This window comes from Microdochium trichocladiopsis (genome assembly GCF_020744255.1).
Source record: "Microdochium trichocladiopsis strain MPI-CAGE-CH-0230 chromosome Unknown B0I36scaffold_7, whole genome shotgun sequence".
NCBI classification, from domain to species: domain Eukaryota; kingdom Fungi; phylum Ascomycota; class Sordariomycetes; order Xylariales; family Microdochiaceae; genus Microdochium; species Microdochium trichocladiopsis.
In genome coordinates, this window is record NW_025763550.1 from 713,502 (window position 1) to 730,481 (window position 16,980).

Consider the following 16,980-nt stretch of genomic DNA (forward strand, 5'->3'; position numbering starts at 1 on the left):
CAGGGCCTCGCGCTGATTCGACATCTGCCCAGCTCCTGCATGGCGTCTCCTCCTTTGCCAGCGCCTTCTGCCCCTCGTCGACATGGCCGCTTCGACACCGGCGCTTGCCCGGCACCAGGCCCGCCCCAGGGTCGCCCGGGTGGGACCTATGTATATGCTCTGCCGTCCCGGGCCCCAGGAACTTGGGTCAAGAATAATGGCCTTTGAGCTGTCTTCTCGTCCGGCCTTTTCTGCACTACATACCCGTCTACCCGCAGCGACACAAAGACTCCCAGACGGCAGAGCAGGAGCTATGCGGTAGTCAAAGTACGGTCTCACACGACGATCGATCGAGGCCACTCTTGAACAGTATTCACTGTCCACAAATCAGCCCGAGGCTCGTCGCCACGAACCCAGCAGGGCTCGCCTTTATACAGCCATGGCCAATCCTGCGGGACCCTCTGGAGGGTTCTCGCTGTTCCCCAACACCAGCGGCGTCAAGCCTCCTTCAAGGAAGACCACACCGGTTGGGCGCCCAAAGACCCCTCCGGGCGAGCCTGGAGGACGCGGCTTCTCTTTCGAGCAGTCCCCGCAACGCAACGGACGGAGCGGGAGGAGGACACCAGAGGACGGCAACTTGTCGCAATTTGTGATTGATGGATCACCATCCGCAGCAGACCATGCTCAGCCGTCCAGGCATCCCATAGAGCCAAGTCAAGGCGAGAGCTCGGCGTCACGACCAGCAGCTCTGCCAGAATATCCGCCACGGTCCGAGACGGCCTTCTCTGGAGCTACGTTGGTCCGCTCCGGAAGCAATCGCTCCAGGAGCTCCATCGCAAAACGCCCGCTAGAGCCAGAGGATCCGTCGTCATCGTCATCACCGCAACAACAGGACACGGGCCTTCGCTCAATCTTCCCCCAATACGACCACACCGTACCGATGGACCGCCAGGAGTATTTCCCCACACAAGTCAGCCCACGTCACATCCCACGAACCGTCATCAGTAGGCAGGAGAACTTGCCCCCAGCCGAAGTGAGGGCCCAGAGCCCGCCAGTCGCCAGCCCACTCAGAAGTCCCCTCAGCATGGACTCTACACGCAGGTGGCCTCGCAGGAACCAAGAACCTCCTGTGATCCCTCCGGTCAGCAGGACCGAGCAGCTTCGTGACTACTGGAAAGCCGCGAACGGCTGGAAAGCTTCACAGATGGAAGGCAGGACGTATTGTCTCAAGTTGACGCCTGAGAAGGACACGCCTATCTACACGCTCTCGTCGACTACCCAGCCACTCTACCATCTCAAGATAGACCCGACATCGGCTTCAGCTTATGTGTCGCTCAAGAGGCATGATCCATCGAGGCCGTGCAAAGAACAAGACCCCACTGCAGTGGTCAAGCCAGCTACAGGCATACTCGGTGCTATCCGGGACGCTGAGTCACGGCCTGCCTGGCAGGAAGCCATCAACACTACTCTAGAGGAGCCTTCGCGACGCCTGCCTCCGAACGATGGCCTGGTCGCACTGCTGTACCCTTGCGCTGCAACCAAGGTGGCGCTTGACAGACCAGACGACATTCAAGCAGTCGCAGCTGCGGAACGTGAATGTGCGAGGCTTGTGTGGGACGACGATAGCAAGAACTACTATCTCGTCCATCCAGCCCTGGCTACACCATTCTGCATCACCATCGAGCATAATCCGGCGTGGTCTCGCACAGAGTACACACTAGAGCATATCGAATCTCCACAGCATCTTGCCAAGCTCACCCGCGAGGGCACCGGAGATGGCTACATGGAGTTGGACACGCTTGTGGCTGGCCATATCGAGGCGTACTACGTGCTAGACGTTGCCGTGTGTGCTCTCATGCTTGTCGCGAACCTGGACGAGAAGAACGTCCTGGTCGAGTCATTTGAGCCACCTCCACCACCGGCGGTCTATCTTGGCGATCACGAGCGTCGCAGCAGCAGTCGCCTGAGCCATTTCCTGGCTGGCTCCGCTAGTGTTACCGGTCGCCAGACCCCAGAGAGCCACAGCAATAAAAAGAAGACCAAGAAGAGCAAGACTCGTGCGAGGATGGAAGAGCTGGAGCTCGACCTCGAGAGCCAGACCAGCAGCGTAGCTGGTGGCAAGTTTGAGGTCAAGGATAAACACAAGCTTCCCAGCACGACCCGCACGGTCATCAAGCTGATTGGCATCATCTTCAAGCTCATCATCTGGATACTTACGGTCCTCTTCAAGGCAGTCTCGGCGATTGTCGTGGGCCTGAGTAAATGTATCACGAGTGATAAGCTGTAGGAACAGAGTGGTGTCTCAATCTGGCTTGGGAAGATTTGATGAAGACAATAGCGATGAATGGTTTCGTACAAGCGCGGGCGTGCACATAGCGAATTCAGGTTTAATGGGCAGCATTTCAATATTTCGCTCATATTTATGCTGGGTAATTTCTCTGTACATATAGTCAAATCTTATCTTGTCCACTCGGAATCAGTTGTTCTTGACACGATAATATGCTCCTGTTGATGCTTTAAAGACTCTATGACGCCAGAACGCCCTCTGATCCCAAAAGTGTCTCTTGGTCCTTAGTCACTCCTATCTTTAACGAGACTTTGGATGCCTCAACACACTACCCACTGCTTGCCGTCCTGCCCGTCTGCATCCTTTACCGCTTCCGCTCGCGGATCTTGATCTTCCTGCCCGCCTTGTTAACTCCTCCCGTGGCTGTCGCAGTCTTGGCCATCTTCGCGCGCTGCAGCTCGAGCTTGTTCTCGGCGCGCGCGAGCACGGCGACTTTCCGGCGCGCGGACTCGAGCCGCCGCTCCAGCTTGCCTAGCAGGACCTGCTTCTGCTCTGCGCGCAGCTTTTCCGCCTCCTCTTTCGTGGGAGCGTGCTGTGTTTGCCTCTTTGGCTTCTTGCTGTGGGCTTGCCGCGATTCGATCCGGTCGTCATTCTCTCCCAACGAGTTATCGTCTTCATCGTCCATGTCTTCGTCATTGCCGTCGACTTGCATGACCATGTCGTCCCGATCCTCGACGGCCTCGGAGAAGACATACTTCTTCTTCCTCGGCCGCTCGTCCAGATCATCGTCGTCGTCCAGACCAGCAAACTCATCTTCACTTTCGCCATCCACACCTCCAGCAGCCTTGACACCCAAGCCCTCCAGACTCCCCACGAGCGCAACCACCCTCTCCTCCAGCACCTTGACCTCCTTGCTCGCCACGTTCCGCATGGTCCGCAGATACCCCAGGTCCTGCGTCTTGAGCAGGCGACTGACCTCGACATCCATGCCCTTGAGGCTGCCTCGGTCCCCGTCCACGATGCCGTCCCACTTGCGCCCTTTGCTCGAGATGGCGCCCCTCACGGGACCCCTGGCCCCGCGGCTCATCATGCCAAAGTAGAACTCGTCCTCGTTCTTGTCGGCCGCCTTGGCCCGCAGGTTCTTCAGGGTGGCCTGCTTCTTCTTGTGGTCCGCCGCGCGCAGCGAGTAGTCCTTGTGCTTCTCGAGCAGGCCGTACTTGGCCCGCTCCAGGGGCTGCGCGCGCTCGCGGTGCTGCCGCCGCTGGACGGCGTTGCGCATTGACGACGACATCTTTGTGTGTTTTCTTTCTTTCTTTCTGGGGTTGGGGTTGTGTCGAGTTGAATTTTGGGTTTTTTGGATCCTTTCTTTGTGGGTTCTGTGGTTCTCGACAGGTGGTGGTTTTTCTTTCTAGTTTCACGTCTTGAGGTCGGTTGCGCTGTGTTGCTCAGCGGAGTCTTGCGGAGGTTTTCGATGTGTGTGTGTTCCTTGGAAGTGACCTTGAGACTGTGGGTTACTCGGCTGCCCGATCAAGCTCTTTCGTCCAATCGACTGAATCCCCAGGAACGGTCGATCTCGCTGCAGGAGGATGTTTGTCGTGTGCAGATTGATTGCGCCGAGCATACGATCTCAGAAGAGCACAGGTGCAGGTGCGGGTGCAGTCGCCGTGCGCGTGTCGTCAGGGAAAGATCCTTTTTGTCGTCGCCGTCCAGTGATACGTATCAAGCACAAGTATGGTAGGCGAGGTGCACGGGAACCCAGCGTGCGCTATGTCCGTCGTTACGAAGAGGTGGAAGCCGGACAAAATGCGCCCGGTGTGATTGAGGATTGCTGGAGATGGATGGAGAGAAGGGCTCGATTTCAACTTTTTAGTGGAGCCGCATCGCGCCCCACTTTCGCACGCCGCCTAGCAGTAGCAACACCACCCTTCCCTGATGCCGTTGACAGAGTGGGACCAATGTTCTTGTGCTTGTGTTCTACAATGATGCTATTCACAGAACCTGCGGCGAGTCCCAACAGTTTTCTGCCTCAATTTTAAGCATTGAATTTATCGAAGAAGAAAAAGGGTGGTTCCCGTGCTACTATTCACACAAGATCGCCACGAGTCTAGCATTTGAGGTTGATTCCCCTCCTCTTTTCCGTCTCACGGATCTCAAACATGACCTGAGCACCACAGAACAGCGCAATAATGGCAGCAGCCAAGAACGTCATGCCTAAAGCCACCCACCAGGAATTGTCAGTCGAAACAGCACGGCAACATCTAGCATCACAGATCGGGAAATTACGACACTTACCAGAGTGGTCCTGAGATATACCAGCAATGATCTTCTGCAGCCCGTCCACGCCGACAGCGAACCCGACCAGATTCGCCGCCATCATCATGAGAATATTGATGACGGCGCCAACACATGAGATCATGCGGTAGGTGGTGGGCTCTGATTCCCATTTCCGCTTGGGGAACAGGGCCCCCGCCATCATCTCGGGCAGCATGAAAAACACGACCAGCCAGCCCCAGATGAGCAGGCGCATCTGAATGTCGTGCCAGAGCGCGACGAAAGTGAACACCAGCATGTACGTCATGATCGACCGCGCCGCCTCTTTGGCGCCCTTGAAGCTTGCGCCGCCAAGGGGCATGTAGATATAGCGCAGGGACCAGCGGTAGAAACTCCGGTGCCAGCTCCGCCAGAACGACAGTGTGCTGTAGTTGTCGCTAACGCAGCGGATCATGTTCTCCGGCGGGTCGATGCCGTCGACAAGAGCCCAGAGACGGAAGAGCCTCCATGGCAGCAGGAGCTTCAGCCAGATCAGGTGCAGGTTGAAGTAGCTAAGCATGCTGAGCTGCGCGGCGGTGTAGTCGCCCCAATTCGGGTTGGCCTTGGAAATGGCCTGCACGTAGTCGAAGTGAAGTACAACCTCCATGACGAGCAGGGTGATGAGGAACCGAATTGCGTAGCGAACTGTGCGGCCTGTCTCGATAGTTGCAGACTTGTACCTCGCCTGCGCAATGTAGTCATTGAATGTGATGATTGGCCCCGTGAGATAGAGCGGTGCGTAGATGACGTATGCCACGTAATTGCGGAAGGAGTAGTCACGGGCTTGTGCCGGGATGGACACGCGCTCACGCTCGCTGAGCGCCGAGGGGTCGAGTTGCTTCTTCTTAGGACATTCGACGTCAGCGAATGCTCGTCTGCAAAACTATGTCTCGCCAGCGGAATATGGCACTTACCTCTAGGATGTCTTGCTGGCCGCGGTCTGAACTCCAATAGTAGTCAAGATTAAAGCTGATCAGACGCAGCACAGTGATGTTGAACAGAATCTCCCATCTGCCCATGAGGCCACCAAAGCTGTCGAGCCACTTTCCCCACGCGACAAGGCCACCGTCCACGTCTCCGACTGTCTTGCCGGGGACGCCGACAAGGAACTCCGCGATCCGCTCCATCTTATATCCCTGGCACAGCTCGTTGGCAAAGAGGAGGCCAACATTGAAGATCCATGTCGCAGCAGGCACATATTTCCGGGGAAGCGCTTTGGCGATCTTGAAGTTGAGGAATAAGATCAGGAGGACCTTGAGGGCTGAGAAGCCATGGAGGACGACTAGGAACTTGATGGCAAACTTGAAGTCATAGCCGACCCGCTGGTCTAAGCGGCTCTGAGCGTCCTCGGCGGGACTCGTGGTCGTGAGGTCGCTGGTCTTCTTGCGGTGGAATATCGCGGTATAGACCCGGCGCATGATCGGATGCACAACGATCAGGGTCATCATGTACGGCAGGTTGCCTCGGAAGGTATGGTATTGCGCATCAGACGTGTCCTGAAGTGCTGGTTAGTCGGTCAGATATATTGGCTTGCTCTGATGCTGGAGCTTACAATCAGGCGGCCGGGGATCCAGCCTGGTTCGAGGTATCGTTCAAACTTGTGGAAAGCCGGGTGGTCGTCTGGACAGAGAACGCTGTATTAGCACTCGAGCCTTCGCCCAAGAGGAGAGCATTCAGGGACGAACGTGTCTACACACATCTTGAAGCCTGGTAAGGAATGTAGAACATGGCTGGCAGGATGGCGCCAATGTAGATCAAGTAAAAGTAGAACTCGGGCGTGTTCCATTTCGACGGCTGGCCGGACAAGTTCCAGCTCGCCGCACGCTCCTTGCTGCTTTTCGCGTCGCGGTCATTGCGGGCATCGACGACGGTCTTGTAGGGGACAGTGGCAGGGTTGGTGAAGCGGGTGTCGAGAGTGTCGAGGTCGTAGAGGTTGCGCAGGAAGGTGAGGACCGCAGCCATGATGGCGGAGCCGGGACCTGGTTCAGGCCGCCGGCTGGGAAGGGCGTTGGGTCGTGGTATTCGGATCGGTAAACGGTGCTAACGACGATGCATGGCTATAGCAGCTTGGCAGTCTGGTCACAAGCGTGAAGTGGATGGTTGAAGTGCAAGATGCCACGATGCTGCAGAGAACCCTACGTACATGGGGAAAGCTCGCTGGTGGTGGGCCGCGGCACCCGAGAGCCCTAGCGTCGATCAGGGGTCATGCTTGTGACGTGAGCTTGGCTGTAACCCCGTCCAACTCTCGAAGGTATGCATTTTTGACGAGGTTGTATAGTAAATATCGCCTACTTAAGGTAACACTACATGCTCCTTTCATTTTTTGTTCACCTATTGTTTTCGTTGTCGAGCACAGTTATTGAGGACCTCCATGGCACCTCTCAGTTCTCAGTTACCTGGACGGTTAGAAGAGCCAGCTCCCCTTCTCCTGGGGCAGCGGCTTGAAAGCTCAATCTACAACTTCTGACGTAGCCTCAAGCACTTGCTTCCCGAGCACATTGAAACGGACTCGCAGCTTGTCATGTGTGAAACGTCGTCGTTCTCTTGCAACAAACAGAGCCCCCTTTGCGCAGCACACAACTAGCATGCCAGGCCGCTAGACCCTGCCGTGGAAAAGTAAGCTCTTTTCAGCCCACAGTAGACCACGTCGATGCTATCCTTAGCCAGCCTTCTAGCTGGCGATTGCCGCCTCTCTCATCATTTGAGCAGCAGTTCCGAGGAGGGTTGTAACTCTTGTTTAAGCAGACCTTGAGCTGCAGCCGTCAGGTGTTATGCACAGAAGTATCTTGAGGCAGGGCATCTTAGTGAATGCGATCATTGATGACTTTCTTCTCGGTGCGACGCGGGAAATAACCCGGGAGTACATTGTAATTCACCTGGTTTGCCACGGTATGGTTGCTGGTCAGCAATCAAGCTTTGAGTCGGATAGTCGATTCGAATATCTTGAGCCCGGTGGATGAGCCTGAACCAGTGATAGCTCCGCCATGGCCGGTATGACCTGCTGGTAAGAAATATTGCTCTTTGAAAGCAGATAACAGCGCAATGTACAGGCGTCTTGATGCAACTGGGAGGTCTTGTATACGGTCCCGTTGAGCGCTCTCGTGGAAGGCACCTTGCGGAGGGCCGTAGCACTGGCGTTGTGCACAGGATGCGGACGTGGTACGTCCATGCGGCTGCGGTCGCGTGCGCCAGAACCGTGGCTGGACCCTGAATTGGCCAAGGGACAGGGAACCTTCCATGCGCAGTGGTAAGGCGCCCAGGTGTCTTGAAATGTTTAGGAGAGCACGCTACTAAATCTGACGGCGTCACACCTCTGTGACTCGCCAGGTTCCTGGACTACAGTGGTTGCAGCACAAGAGCACCAAGCCCCCAAGACAAGACCTGGCCGCGGCAGCTGGACTACACGGCGTCTCGCAATTTCATCCTGCTTCAGGCGATGACGCCTGTGATATGGCATACTGTAAAAACGGGACGACTTGTTGGAGGATGATTCAGCGCTCGACTTTCCCCGTCCGGATCAACGGGCCCAAGAGGCAACGCCATACTGAAACGTCTGCTTGAGAGCACCATGCTGTCACTGACGCAGACTATACGCGCTCGTCCTTATCACAATCCCCAAATCATGGAAGTTCAGCTTGAACCACGTCAAATCAGGTATCCGTGATCATTCCCCAAGGTCTGACTTTGATTACGGAGAATGCAGACGAAGAAGCACCGAGCGCCCAGTAAGTGCTGTGCTGTGCCAAAAATCGATGCGGTCACATCAGGTCACTGTAATCGGGCGCTGAAATCGGTTAGGCGCCCTGGGTCCTGGGCGGCTGGCTTCTTGGCAGCTACCCCGCCCGCGTCGCTGATTGTTTTGGCAGAGAGCGCGTCTTGCTGTAAACAACACCGGGAAGAGCCGCCCCTCCCCCGCGCATCGGTCTTCGGCGCGTCCCTTCGACTCGACTCGCCCAAGGTTGATAGCTTGCTGGTCAACTGCCAAGCGGGCAGAGGAGATTGACGGGCGCAAGGCATCATGAGCGATTTGGGACATGGCCTTTGCCAGAGTATCTTGTCGATGGTTGCCCCTCTTCGTCCTTCTTGTCTTCAGTAGGCGCTTAAGCATTTGCCTAAGGAGTGCTGGTCTGGACTGAAGCTGTCCGAAGATTCCTGGGCCTAGATTATGGCCTGATTCTCTGGTGGAGGCGGCTTGAGTGACTCCACGCTGGATCGTCCGGGAGTGACGGGGGCAAGGCGCTGTGTCAAATAAGCGAACTGCCAGGCACGGGGCCAGTCCGCAGAACTCCGGCCGTTGTACACCGTCTTGCCCGCTCTGCGTGACGGACCAGCGTCATCAGCAAGCCAGACTCAAAGCAGTGCCGGACGGGGGACTATGTGAATTTTGGGCCTCGCGTGAAACTTCGGCAGTGCTTGATAGCATGGAGCTAATGTCTCGCGGGCCGCTGGCTCGACGGCGGGGTTGGCGGCCAAACTCGCGGCTCATCCGCTTGCCGCTGACGAGGTGGCCACCAATGGAGCCAGGTCCTGTCAGACACGACGGGATACAACGGCGCATCCCCAGGTCAGTTGAGCGTGCCAGGTTTTGCACCAGGGCCTCTCTGATAGAATAATTACAGCACAGAAGATTGGTGATTGGCTCCGTCTTTACCTTCCCACCATGGTTGCGATTTGGTGACGAAGAAGAGTCGAGGTAATCTCGACTGTGTTTGAGTTCAGAGAAGTACCAAGGCGGCCGCTGACATGACCGGGACAGCAGTAGTGAGCTGTAAACAGAAAGAACAAAGCCCATTTTCAGATAGTGGTCGAAATGACCAAGATGATCACCTACAGGTAGCAGGTTTTGTCCACGACCGGGACTCTAGAACACTTACGCTGGGGCATTTGAAGAAGGCGCAGGCTACGACGCGCTGCATCATAGTAGGCTCTCTCTGTGCCGGGTCATCAGGAAGCTGGGTCCCGCAAGCACCACCACCTGCAGTTGCGCCATCCGTTGTATGGGACATATGAGGCCAAAGGGGAAAAGTCGAAAGAGTACTTGTATGCCAAATGAGATATCACAATGAGTGCAATATATATCAGCTGCTAGATTGCTGGGGTATCGTGTTTGTTCATCGTCACTCTGTCAGCGTACATGTGGACTCGTTGCTATTGTTGAGAGCCTGCATGGCTGGTTCCGGGGCAGAGCAACGACGCGAAGCAGCTGTGTGTGCGGTTCGAGTCGCCCACGTTAGGCAGCGTAGAGGAGGTGGGCGTCCACCAGCTATCCCAAGATTATCAGCCGACCTGCGCTTTCAGCGTGCCCCCCCTTCCCGGCGGCTCAAGGGGCTCACGTAGCGCCATCAGCAGTCTTGGATGCTTCAGGAGGAAAAAGTCGGTGTGGGTGGGGGAGGCGCTCGGCCTCCGGGCTAGACGAGGCAGTGGTGCGAGCTGATTCCGCCCAGCTTGTTTGAGCCTCCGTGCCCCAGGAGGCCAGCTGTGATCCTGGCGTCTGCTCTCAGCGAAGTACTGAGGACATTGGAAGCCCTCAACAAGGACACCAACCACGCAAATCCGCCAGGAACTTACAGTCCGCCGTGCCGCACTACGTTATGGTGCACGAGGATATGCTTGAAATGGATGCAGGGAAATCTAATGGGCACACAACATCATGTAATTTTGCGAGAGCGGCTCCGAGTGGTGGCATGATTGATCGGACGTTAAGGTATTTGTTGTGGTTGTTAGATGTGGCAGGTACGATGCTGGAGAGCCGCTGCTGTGCAGTGCGTGTGGTATGCATCCAGGCAGGAGGAAACCCGGCGCAGACACCTGAGCAGGTGGCAGTGGCAGGCCAGGAGGGGACTTCGGTGCTGCAAGAGTGCTCTGGAGATCTAGTGAGGAGATCTGAAAGCAGGGGATGACAAGAGGTTGACATTCCACTGGCCAATGCGAGGCACCAGGACGCTGTCCAACGCGCAGAGGGCTCAGGTGGATTGGGGTAGGCCCATGAGGGTGGTGCTGATGAGGTGCTGAGTCCTGGGGCCCAGGGAACTTTCGAGGGCCTTGCACGGCGAGCCAGTCTGGGAGCCTTCGACGGGCGAGTGACACGTGTGCGCTGTTGCTGAAGCGCAGGGCATCTTCCGCCTAAGCCGCCCCGGGACTCCTGGAGGGCTCTTGCCGGAGAGGAGGCCGTCCAACGCTGGGCCGTTGGGCGTGCGGCCTGAACTGGGGGCCTGAGTGCAGTGCTGGTGCTTGAGTGGCTGACGCTGCACTGCGCACCTTGGTGGTGCTGCCCCTCTTGTCCTGGTGCCGCCCAGGCTCCTCCCGCCTGCATGCTGTTGATTTTTTCCCTGGCTCGCGCGCTGCTGCTGCTGCCCCCCCATCAGCGCCTACAATCACTCGAACCTCCCAGCTGCCCCAACCAGCGCATTTAAACCCGCTGGCCCCCCAACCCGCGCGCGCCAGCACTCCCCCCTCCCCTCTTCCTTTCCAGTTCCTGTCACGCTCACGCCGCCTCAACTGATTGCCCCCTCCCCCCAGAGCAATCCACCACCACCACAGGTCCCAGCCCTTGTCACTAGAGCCCTGCTGCTAAGAGTAGAGCCGCCCTTGCTGCACGCGCCTTGCACCACTGCTCCGTCAAAACAAACCACCACCACCACCACCACCACCACCACCACCATGCCGCGCCCCAAGAAGGCTGATCTCGCCGCAAAGGCCGCCGCCGCCGCGCAGCCGCCCGCGCCCGTGGTCCCCGCGATGGCCCCCAGCCCGTACTCTGCTCCTCCACCCATGCCTCAGCAGCCGCTCCAGCCTTATGGCGCCCAGTTCCCGCCAGCCACCCCCCAGTTTGGCGGCCCCCCTCCCATTCCTGTTGCGCCTCGCACCGTCGATGTCGAGCAGTTCGTCCGCGTCCGCGATAGTGTAAGTGCCATGTTTTCTACGCAGGACACCCCTCGCCCTCGCCACCACCACTACTACCAGGCTGTTTTCAATCACGGCTTGCCCACGAAGCGAGCTCAAGTTGAATTCATGTCCTGCTGTAATTTGGCTTCGCGGAAATCCGGTGTCGGCATTTCATATATCTCATGCTAACACTACTTTCAGGTCCACGTGCGCTTCAACACCATCCTTGGTCTTATGAAGAGCTTCTCGGATGACTTTCTGCGCCAGACCAACCTCCTCCTTGGCGAGCCCACGCAGTTTGACTCGTCCAGCGGCAATGCCATGTCTGCCATGGTCGCCAACCTGGATGGTATCAGCAACCAGCTCAACGACCTGGTTGGCGCTCCCTCGGAGGAGAAGAAGGAGCGCAAGAAGCGCACCCACGACCCTAACGCGCCCAAGCGGCCTCTGACGCCGTACTTCCTGTACATGCAGACCGCCCGTCCCATCATCGCCAAGGACCTTGGCGAGGAGGCCCCCAAGGGTGCTGTCCAAGAGGAGGGCCAGCGTCGCTGGGCTGCCATGTCTCCCAACGACAAAGTCGTAAGTGCAATACGCCATACCTGATCATCTCGCGGGTTTGCTAACATTGTCAACAGGCCTGGAACAACGCTTACCAGTTCAACCTCCGCCTGTACAATGCTCGTGTCCACTCGTACAAGCACGGCAACCCTGCTGCCCGGGAGATGACTGACCAGGAAGCGCACCTCTACGCTGACAACAACGACATTGCTCAGCCTACTTTGACCAGCGAGGACACGGCTCTGCCCGCCAGTGAGCAGGACGCTGTCAACGAGCAGCTCGGCCTTGCCGCCGTCCCTGCCCCCTCTGTTCCTACCCCTGCTTCGCCCGAAGAGACCAAGACCCCCAAGCCCAAGGCTGGAGGTCGCAAGAGGAAGAGCGCTGCTGCCGATATCGCTGCTGAGGAGGGCGAGGCGAGCGCGGCTAAGGTCTCGACGCCCGCCAACCCTGAGAAGAAGCGTAAGAGGCAATCCAAGGTTGCCGAGACTCCCGTGGAGGAGCCCAAGAAGTCTGCTCGCAAGAAGAAGAGCACATAAGCTTGTTGTCGCACGATTGTCTTTGCTTCTTTATGTTGAAGATACCTCTTCGTTCTCGATGCTCACCGCAGCGTTTATGGTGTTGGAACTCTCAAGATATTGAGAAGGAAAATGGTGTTTCACGGGGGCACTATCGGGAATGCCGTGGCGTTTGCACATTTGTATGACTTACGAATCTTCTTTTGCACCATGTCCTGGTTGTCAGGCCTCGGTTGGGTGGTGGAATAGGTTGGAGCACCTGGGAAAGCGATGACGCTTAAAGTTCGCCTTGTATTTATTCCGGAATGAACGAAGATATCAACACAGTTTTTCAGCAGACGAGCCTTGGTGTGGTGAAATGACCTGCACGATCTGGACTGCACAATCCATGAGCTCTGCGGGAAACACATTCAATGTTGCAGATTCCGTGCACCCATGAAGTGCCTCGCGTTGATGCTGCTTGTAAGAGGGCTGGAGCCGACTGAGGCACCAACCAATCATCTTACACAGACGACTTTGACGTGCCCCCGTACAAACTACGGTTCTACGAGACATGGCACGGCGTTCGTTCACAGTGTGCACAGCCATAGCGAGGAAGGCGTCAACCTCGGAAGACATGCAGTCCTCGCCCTATTTCCCATGGTGCGCGACAGGGAAAAGACTGTGAAGGCCTAGAGGCGCACGTACCGGCGATGTAGGGGGTCTATTCTACAATACCGGCTTCGCTGCGCTGTCAACCAGCTGCACAGATTCCCTTAACACATGTTAGAGCCCGCTTGTTACGTCCGTATTTGTTTCAGGTCGAATATTGGAGCCGCCTGCACCGGTTCGTATGATGCTAAAGATCAAGTGAGTGCGCTCATATGGAAGTCCTAGATCCACGGACATTGATTTAGCAGACAGCACACCGTAGTCCACTCGATACCGGCCCATTTTATCCGAGAGAGTAGTAGATCTGGCAGGAATCTTGATTCACCTCGATAGAGCAGAATGAATTATATGGTTTCTGCAAAATGGACCAGACAATTAATTACCTGAACATATGTGGTGGTCTCCAGACAGCATGCAGATGAATAAGTCCAACTGGGGGCGTCCTCAAGCATATGGCCATGTCGTAACTATGACAAACAACACGATCATGTAGATGAACCAAGTTGCAGCAAGTCTGGACGTTGCTCAGAAATTGTGCTGGGCAGATTACTGCCATTCGTTTTGTACGGACGCGATCAGTTTTGGTGGTTCATGGCCTCATTGCAGAGTAGCGGACCTCAAGTACTTTACGGTTGGTTTCGGCGGGCAGTTTGGTCACTGCCATGGGCCTCGATAGGGCTTGTCTCCCAGGGGAATCCTCCATGCCAGAGGCTCGGTATCAGGACCTCAGTTGCTCTCAATAGCACGACTCAGACTGCTCAACTCTGCATAAAGGAGCACGGTATATGAGAGCTTGCGGCAAGAACCGGCCCAAATACTTTCAATCTGAGCCTTCTTCTTCATTGTTCATGTCTGCAAGTAGGACACAGCCGACTGCTTCATACTTGAAAGGTCAGAATGACAGTGTACGGAGGCCGGCGCCTAGAGGTCGCGCCCCACTACTGGCGATCCACCCAAATCGGCCCAGCTTCATTCTCCATGGGGGCCGTCAGCCGCCAGTACGACCATCCCCAGGCGGGAGGGCCGGCTTATGTAATCTCCCGCGATCCGCGACGCGTGCTTGGTTGAACGACGATGGACAACGACGTTCATCCACAGCTTGGCGACGACTCCGTTTTCCATCGCGATAATCACCAGCTCGAATATTGAACCGCGGCTCCATCGTCCGCTTGTGTATTATTTTCGCGGCGACCTACGTGAGCGGGTTTACCACAGCTCTAGCGCTCTCTGCGACGAAACAAACGCATCACCGATCCGATAGCTCGAAGACCACCACTTTGCGACCAGACAGGGCTGTAACACGGCACTCAGCGCCAACAAGCGCTGAAAATTCCTCACGATGCCGCCCGCACCAGGGCAAAAAGGCACGGCGGCGGGGAAGAAGGGCAGCAGCGCAATCAGCCGCCAGCGCAGCCGCAACACGACGCCGATGGGCAGCGCGGCCCCGCCGCCGACGACGAGCACGAGCAGCACTTCTGGCGGCAGTAATGGCGGCGGTAGTGGCACAGGCTCTGGGGGCGGTGCTGCCTCTTCGGCAACTGCGTCCTCGTCCTCGGCGGGGGGCTCAATGCCTCCAGTGGAGAGCATCGAGACTGAGTTCCTGGACCTCAAGTTCGAATCGATGCGCTCGCTGTCATATGAAGACTTGCTAGACGCCATCGCCAATAGCGCGGGCATCCCAGACTCCAAGGCACTCGACGGCCTAATCACGCGGCTCGGCAAGCTCAACGAGATCATTGAGCGGCGCGGACAGTGGTGCGACAAGGGGATGCGCCTCGTCGCTGTCGAGCGCAAGAACCACTACAACGAGATGGCTGCCGGGGGTAGCCGAAGGGATGATGCGCGAGACGAGGATGCGAGCGAGAAGAAATCAAATAAGAAGAAGCGGAAAGCGAGCGACAACCTGGCCCCTCCAGATTCGAGTGCGCGTAAGTACTTTCTGGCAATGTGCTGACCTGAAATGTTCCTCCACCTTGCACTGTGGTGCGGACCATGGTCGTTCGTTGCCCATGGCAGCCGCTCCTAGCCACGCATGCAATCCGCACCTGCGACAATCCTTCACCTGCTTCAGTGCTAACATCCCCGTCTTTAGCAGAACGTTCATCACCTCTACGCGACCCTGGCAACAAGCGCAAACACTCGCGAGCCGGCTCGGCCAGTTCCTCTTTGTCGCCAGCGGCTGCCGCTTCGCCAAGCGCAATGGACGTCGATGAAAAACCGAAGAGTGAGAAGAAAGACGACGAAGAGGAAGAAGAGGAGAGCTCGGAAGACGAAGGCGCGCCACCTCGTCGGGAAGCGCCACAATACCAGACCTTTGGCGAGGATCCATCAACATTCCCCGATCCCACAGTCTACGAGATCCGGGAAACCAACTCCAGCATGTCTGTTGACGAACTCAAGGAGATCTACTCTGTTGCCGTGTTTCCAAAGACGAATCTGGCCGATCAGATCGCAGGCGACCCGCCGGATAAGGATTTCACCATCGCCAAGCCAACGAACCAGATCAGCTTCTCGACATTCTCGACTTATATAGAGCCATATTTCCGCCCATTCTCAGAGGAAGATCTGGCGTTCTTGAGAGAGCGAGGTGATCGCGTCACGCCTTTCAATATGCCCAAGCGTGGCAAGAAGCACTACACAGAAATCTGGGCTGAGGAGGATGGCGCCATGTCCGTTGACTCCAAGGGAGGCGACAAGCTCCAGCCAAATCAGCCGAGAGGGTCTATCGATAATATGGATGACGATGTCGCCGAGACTGATAAGCTGTCAGTCGGACCAATTCTCGCTCGACTGCTTCAGGCGATGCGGCCAGAAGGCAGGACAAGTGCAAGCGACGACAAGCCGGGTGTCAACGGGGTCAATGGCGATGCAGATAAGGATGACCAGCCGAATGGGGAGGCTAACGGGGTCAATGGAGAAGACGGCAAGACCTTGCCCCCTGCTTCATACATGCCCGAATCATCAAGCGAAGCATGGAAGAAAGCGACACACCCCAAGTTAGACTATTCGCAAGTCGACGAGCGCATCAAGCAGGAGCTTCGCCATATCGGATTCCTGCCACAAGAGGGCTTCGATGGTGATTACGACGGCCACTTTGATGACGAGGTCGCAGGCCGCCTGCGCCTGCTCCAAGACCGGCTGAGGCAGCAGATGCTCATCAATGGAGCGCGAAAGGCGCGCCTGACGGATCTCGTCAAGGAGCGCATGGCGTTCCAGGAGTACACAACGATCCTTGAGGATCTGGACAGTCAGGTACAGGGTGCGTACCTGAAGCGCACGCGGACAATGGGCAAGAGCAAGAAGGCCAAGCGTCCTGGCGGTGCTGGCGGAGGTGCGGCCGCGGCGAACGCGGCGGCAGGCATGGCGCGCCCGGGCATTGGCGATGTGACCAAGATGCTTATGGAGCGGCGGAAGCGGTGGATCGACAATATTGGCACGGTATTTGATGATGAGAACCTGGGTAAAGTGCCGAGGTCAGAGAACGAGGATAGCTCGATCTTCAAACCGGACATGATGGCGGACCTGATCAAGAAGGAGAAGCAGGCGTGGGATGAGGAGGTTGAGGAGGAGTAGGAAGGGCGCTTGATTGTGTGCCATGGGCCGGGTGAGAGGGCATGCTCTGATTGATACCAACCATTACAGTCCAGCATCTTGGAGTTCTCGGTTTGGGAATGGATACGCGATGTTTCACGAACAGCTCAATGATTATGCCTGATGCCGTTTTGAGGATAGGGACCTGTCAACTGCTCCTAATAGTTGTTTATGATGAGTGCTTGCTGGCGTGGACTCTCC

At 56.8% G+C, this 16,980-nt stretch overlaps 8 protein-coding genes across 8 annotated transcripts; 4 read left to right on the forward strand and 4 right to left on the reverse strand.

Moving 5' to 3' along the window:
- Positions 1–5: 5 nt before the first annotated feature.
- On the forward strand, positions 6–2,456 carry B0I36DRAFT_327009 (uncharacterized protein). The gene has a single exon (XM_046154419.1). The coding sequence runs from the start codon at positions 419–421 to the stop codon at positions 2,264–2,266; it is 1,848 nt and encodes a 615-aa protein (XP_046010193.1). The 5' UTR covers positions 6–418; the 3' UTR covers positions 2,267–2,456.
- On the reverse strand, positions 2,449–3,704 carry B0I36DRAFT_138130 (small-subunit processome). Its single transcript, XM_046148323.1, has one exon. It carries the CDS (start codon positions 3,555–3,557, stop codon positions 2,631–2,633), a length of 927 nt encoding a protein of 308 aa, XP_046010194.1. The 5' UTR covers positions 3,558–3,704; the 3' UTR covers positions 2,449–2,630.
- On the forward strand, positions 3,705–4,336 carry B0I36DRAFT_138129 (uncharacterized protein). The gene has a single exon (XM_046148322.1). It carries the CDS (start codon positions 3,853–3,855, stop codon positions 4,300–4,302), a length of 450 nt encoding a protein of 149 aa, XP_046010195.1. The 5' UTR covers positions 3,705–3,852; the 3' UTR covers positions 4,303–4,336.
- A 34-nt stretch (positions 4,337–4,370) lies between these two features.
- B0I36DRAFT_423371 (MBOAT family protein) lies at positions 4,371–6,669 on the reverse strand (the record flags this gene model as incomplete). Its single annotated transcript, XM_046162253.1, has 5 exons — positions 6,274–6,669; positions 6,129–6,196; positions 5,491–6,072; positions 4,559–5,420; positions 4,371–4,477 (listed from the first exon to the last, which is right to left on the reverse strand). The coding sequence occupies exons 1-5, from the start codon at positions 6,536–6,538 to the stop codon at positions 4,371–4,373; spliced, it is 1,884 nt and encodes a 627-aa protein (XP_046010196.1). The 5' UTR covers positions 6,539–6,669.
- A 3,467-nt stretch (positions 6,670–10,136) lies between these two features.
- B0I36DRAFT_432671 (uncharacterized protein) lies at positions 10,137–10,889 on the reverse strand (the record flags this gene model as incomplete). Its single annotated transcript, XM_046162640.1, has 1 exon — positions 10,137–10,889. The coding sequence occupies one exon, from the start codon at positions 10,887–10,889 to the stop codon at positions 10,161–10,163; it is 729 nt and encodes a 242-aa protein (XP_046010197.1). The 3' UTR covers positions 10,137–10,160.
- A 314-nt stretch (positions 10,890–11,203) lies between these two features.
- Positions 11,204–12,957, forward strand: B0I36DRAFT_385417 (uncharacterized protein). The gene is made up of 3 exons (XM_046161065.1): positions 11,204–11,479; positions 11,663–12,043; positions 12,100–12,957. The coding sequence occupies exons 1-3, from the start codon at positions 11,237–11,239 to the stop codon at positions 12,556–12,558; spliced, it is 1,083 nt and encodes a 360-aa protein (XP_046010198.1). The 5' UTR covers positions 11,204–11,236; the 3' UTR covers positions 12,559–12,957.
- Positions 12,856–13,470, reverse strand: B0I36DRAFT_350936 (uncharacterized protein; the record flags this gene model as incomplete). The annotated part of the gene is made up of 2 exons (XM_046156963.1): positions 12,856–13,167; positions 13,321–13,470. 2 exons carry the CDS (start codon positions 13,468–13,470, stop codon positions 12,856–12,858), a joined length of 462 nt encoding a protein of 153 aa, XP_046010199.1.
- Positions 13,471–14,527: 1,057 nt separating this feature from the next.
- B0I36DRAFT_364608 (histone acetyltransferases subunit 3-domain-containing protein) lies at positions 14,528–16,761 on the forward strand (the record flags this gene model as incomplete). The annotated part of the gene is made up of 2 exons (XM_046158992.1): positions 14,528–15,116; positions 15,281–16,761. The coding sequence occupies 2 exons, from the start codon at positions 14,528–14,530 to the stop codon at positions 16,759–16,761; spliced, it is 2,070 nt and encodes a 689-aa protein (XP_046010200.1).
- Positions 16,762–16,980: the final 219 nt, after the last annotated feature.

Coding starts and splice junctions, on each gene's coding strand:
- B0I36DRAFT_385417 (XM_046161065.1), top strand. CDS start 11,237: ATGCCGCGCCCCAAGAAGGCTGATCTCGCCGCAAAGGCCGCCGCCGCC. Junction 11,480..11,662: donor TCGTCCGCGTCCGCGATAGT/GTAAGTGCCATG, acceptor CACTACTTTCAG/GTCCACGTGCGCTTCAACAC. Junction 12,044..12,099: donor TGTCTCCCAACGACAAAGTC/GTAAGTGCAATA, acceptor CATTGTCAACAG/GCCTGGAACAACGCTTACCA.
- B0I36DRAFT_138129 (XM_046148322.1), top strand. CDS start 3,853: ATGTTTGTCGTGTGCAGATTGATTGCGCCGAGCATACGATCTCAGAAG.
- B0I36DRAFT_327009 (XM_046154419.1), top strand. CDS start 419: ATGGCCAATCCTGCGGGACCCTCTGGAGGGTTCTCGCTGTTCCCCAAC.
- B0I36DRAFT_138130 (XM_046148323.1), bottom strand. CDS start 3,557: ATGTCGTCGTCAATGCGCAACGCCGTCCAGCGGCGGCAGCACCGCGAG.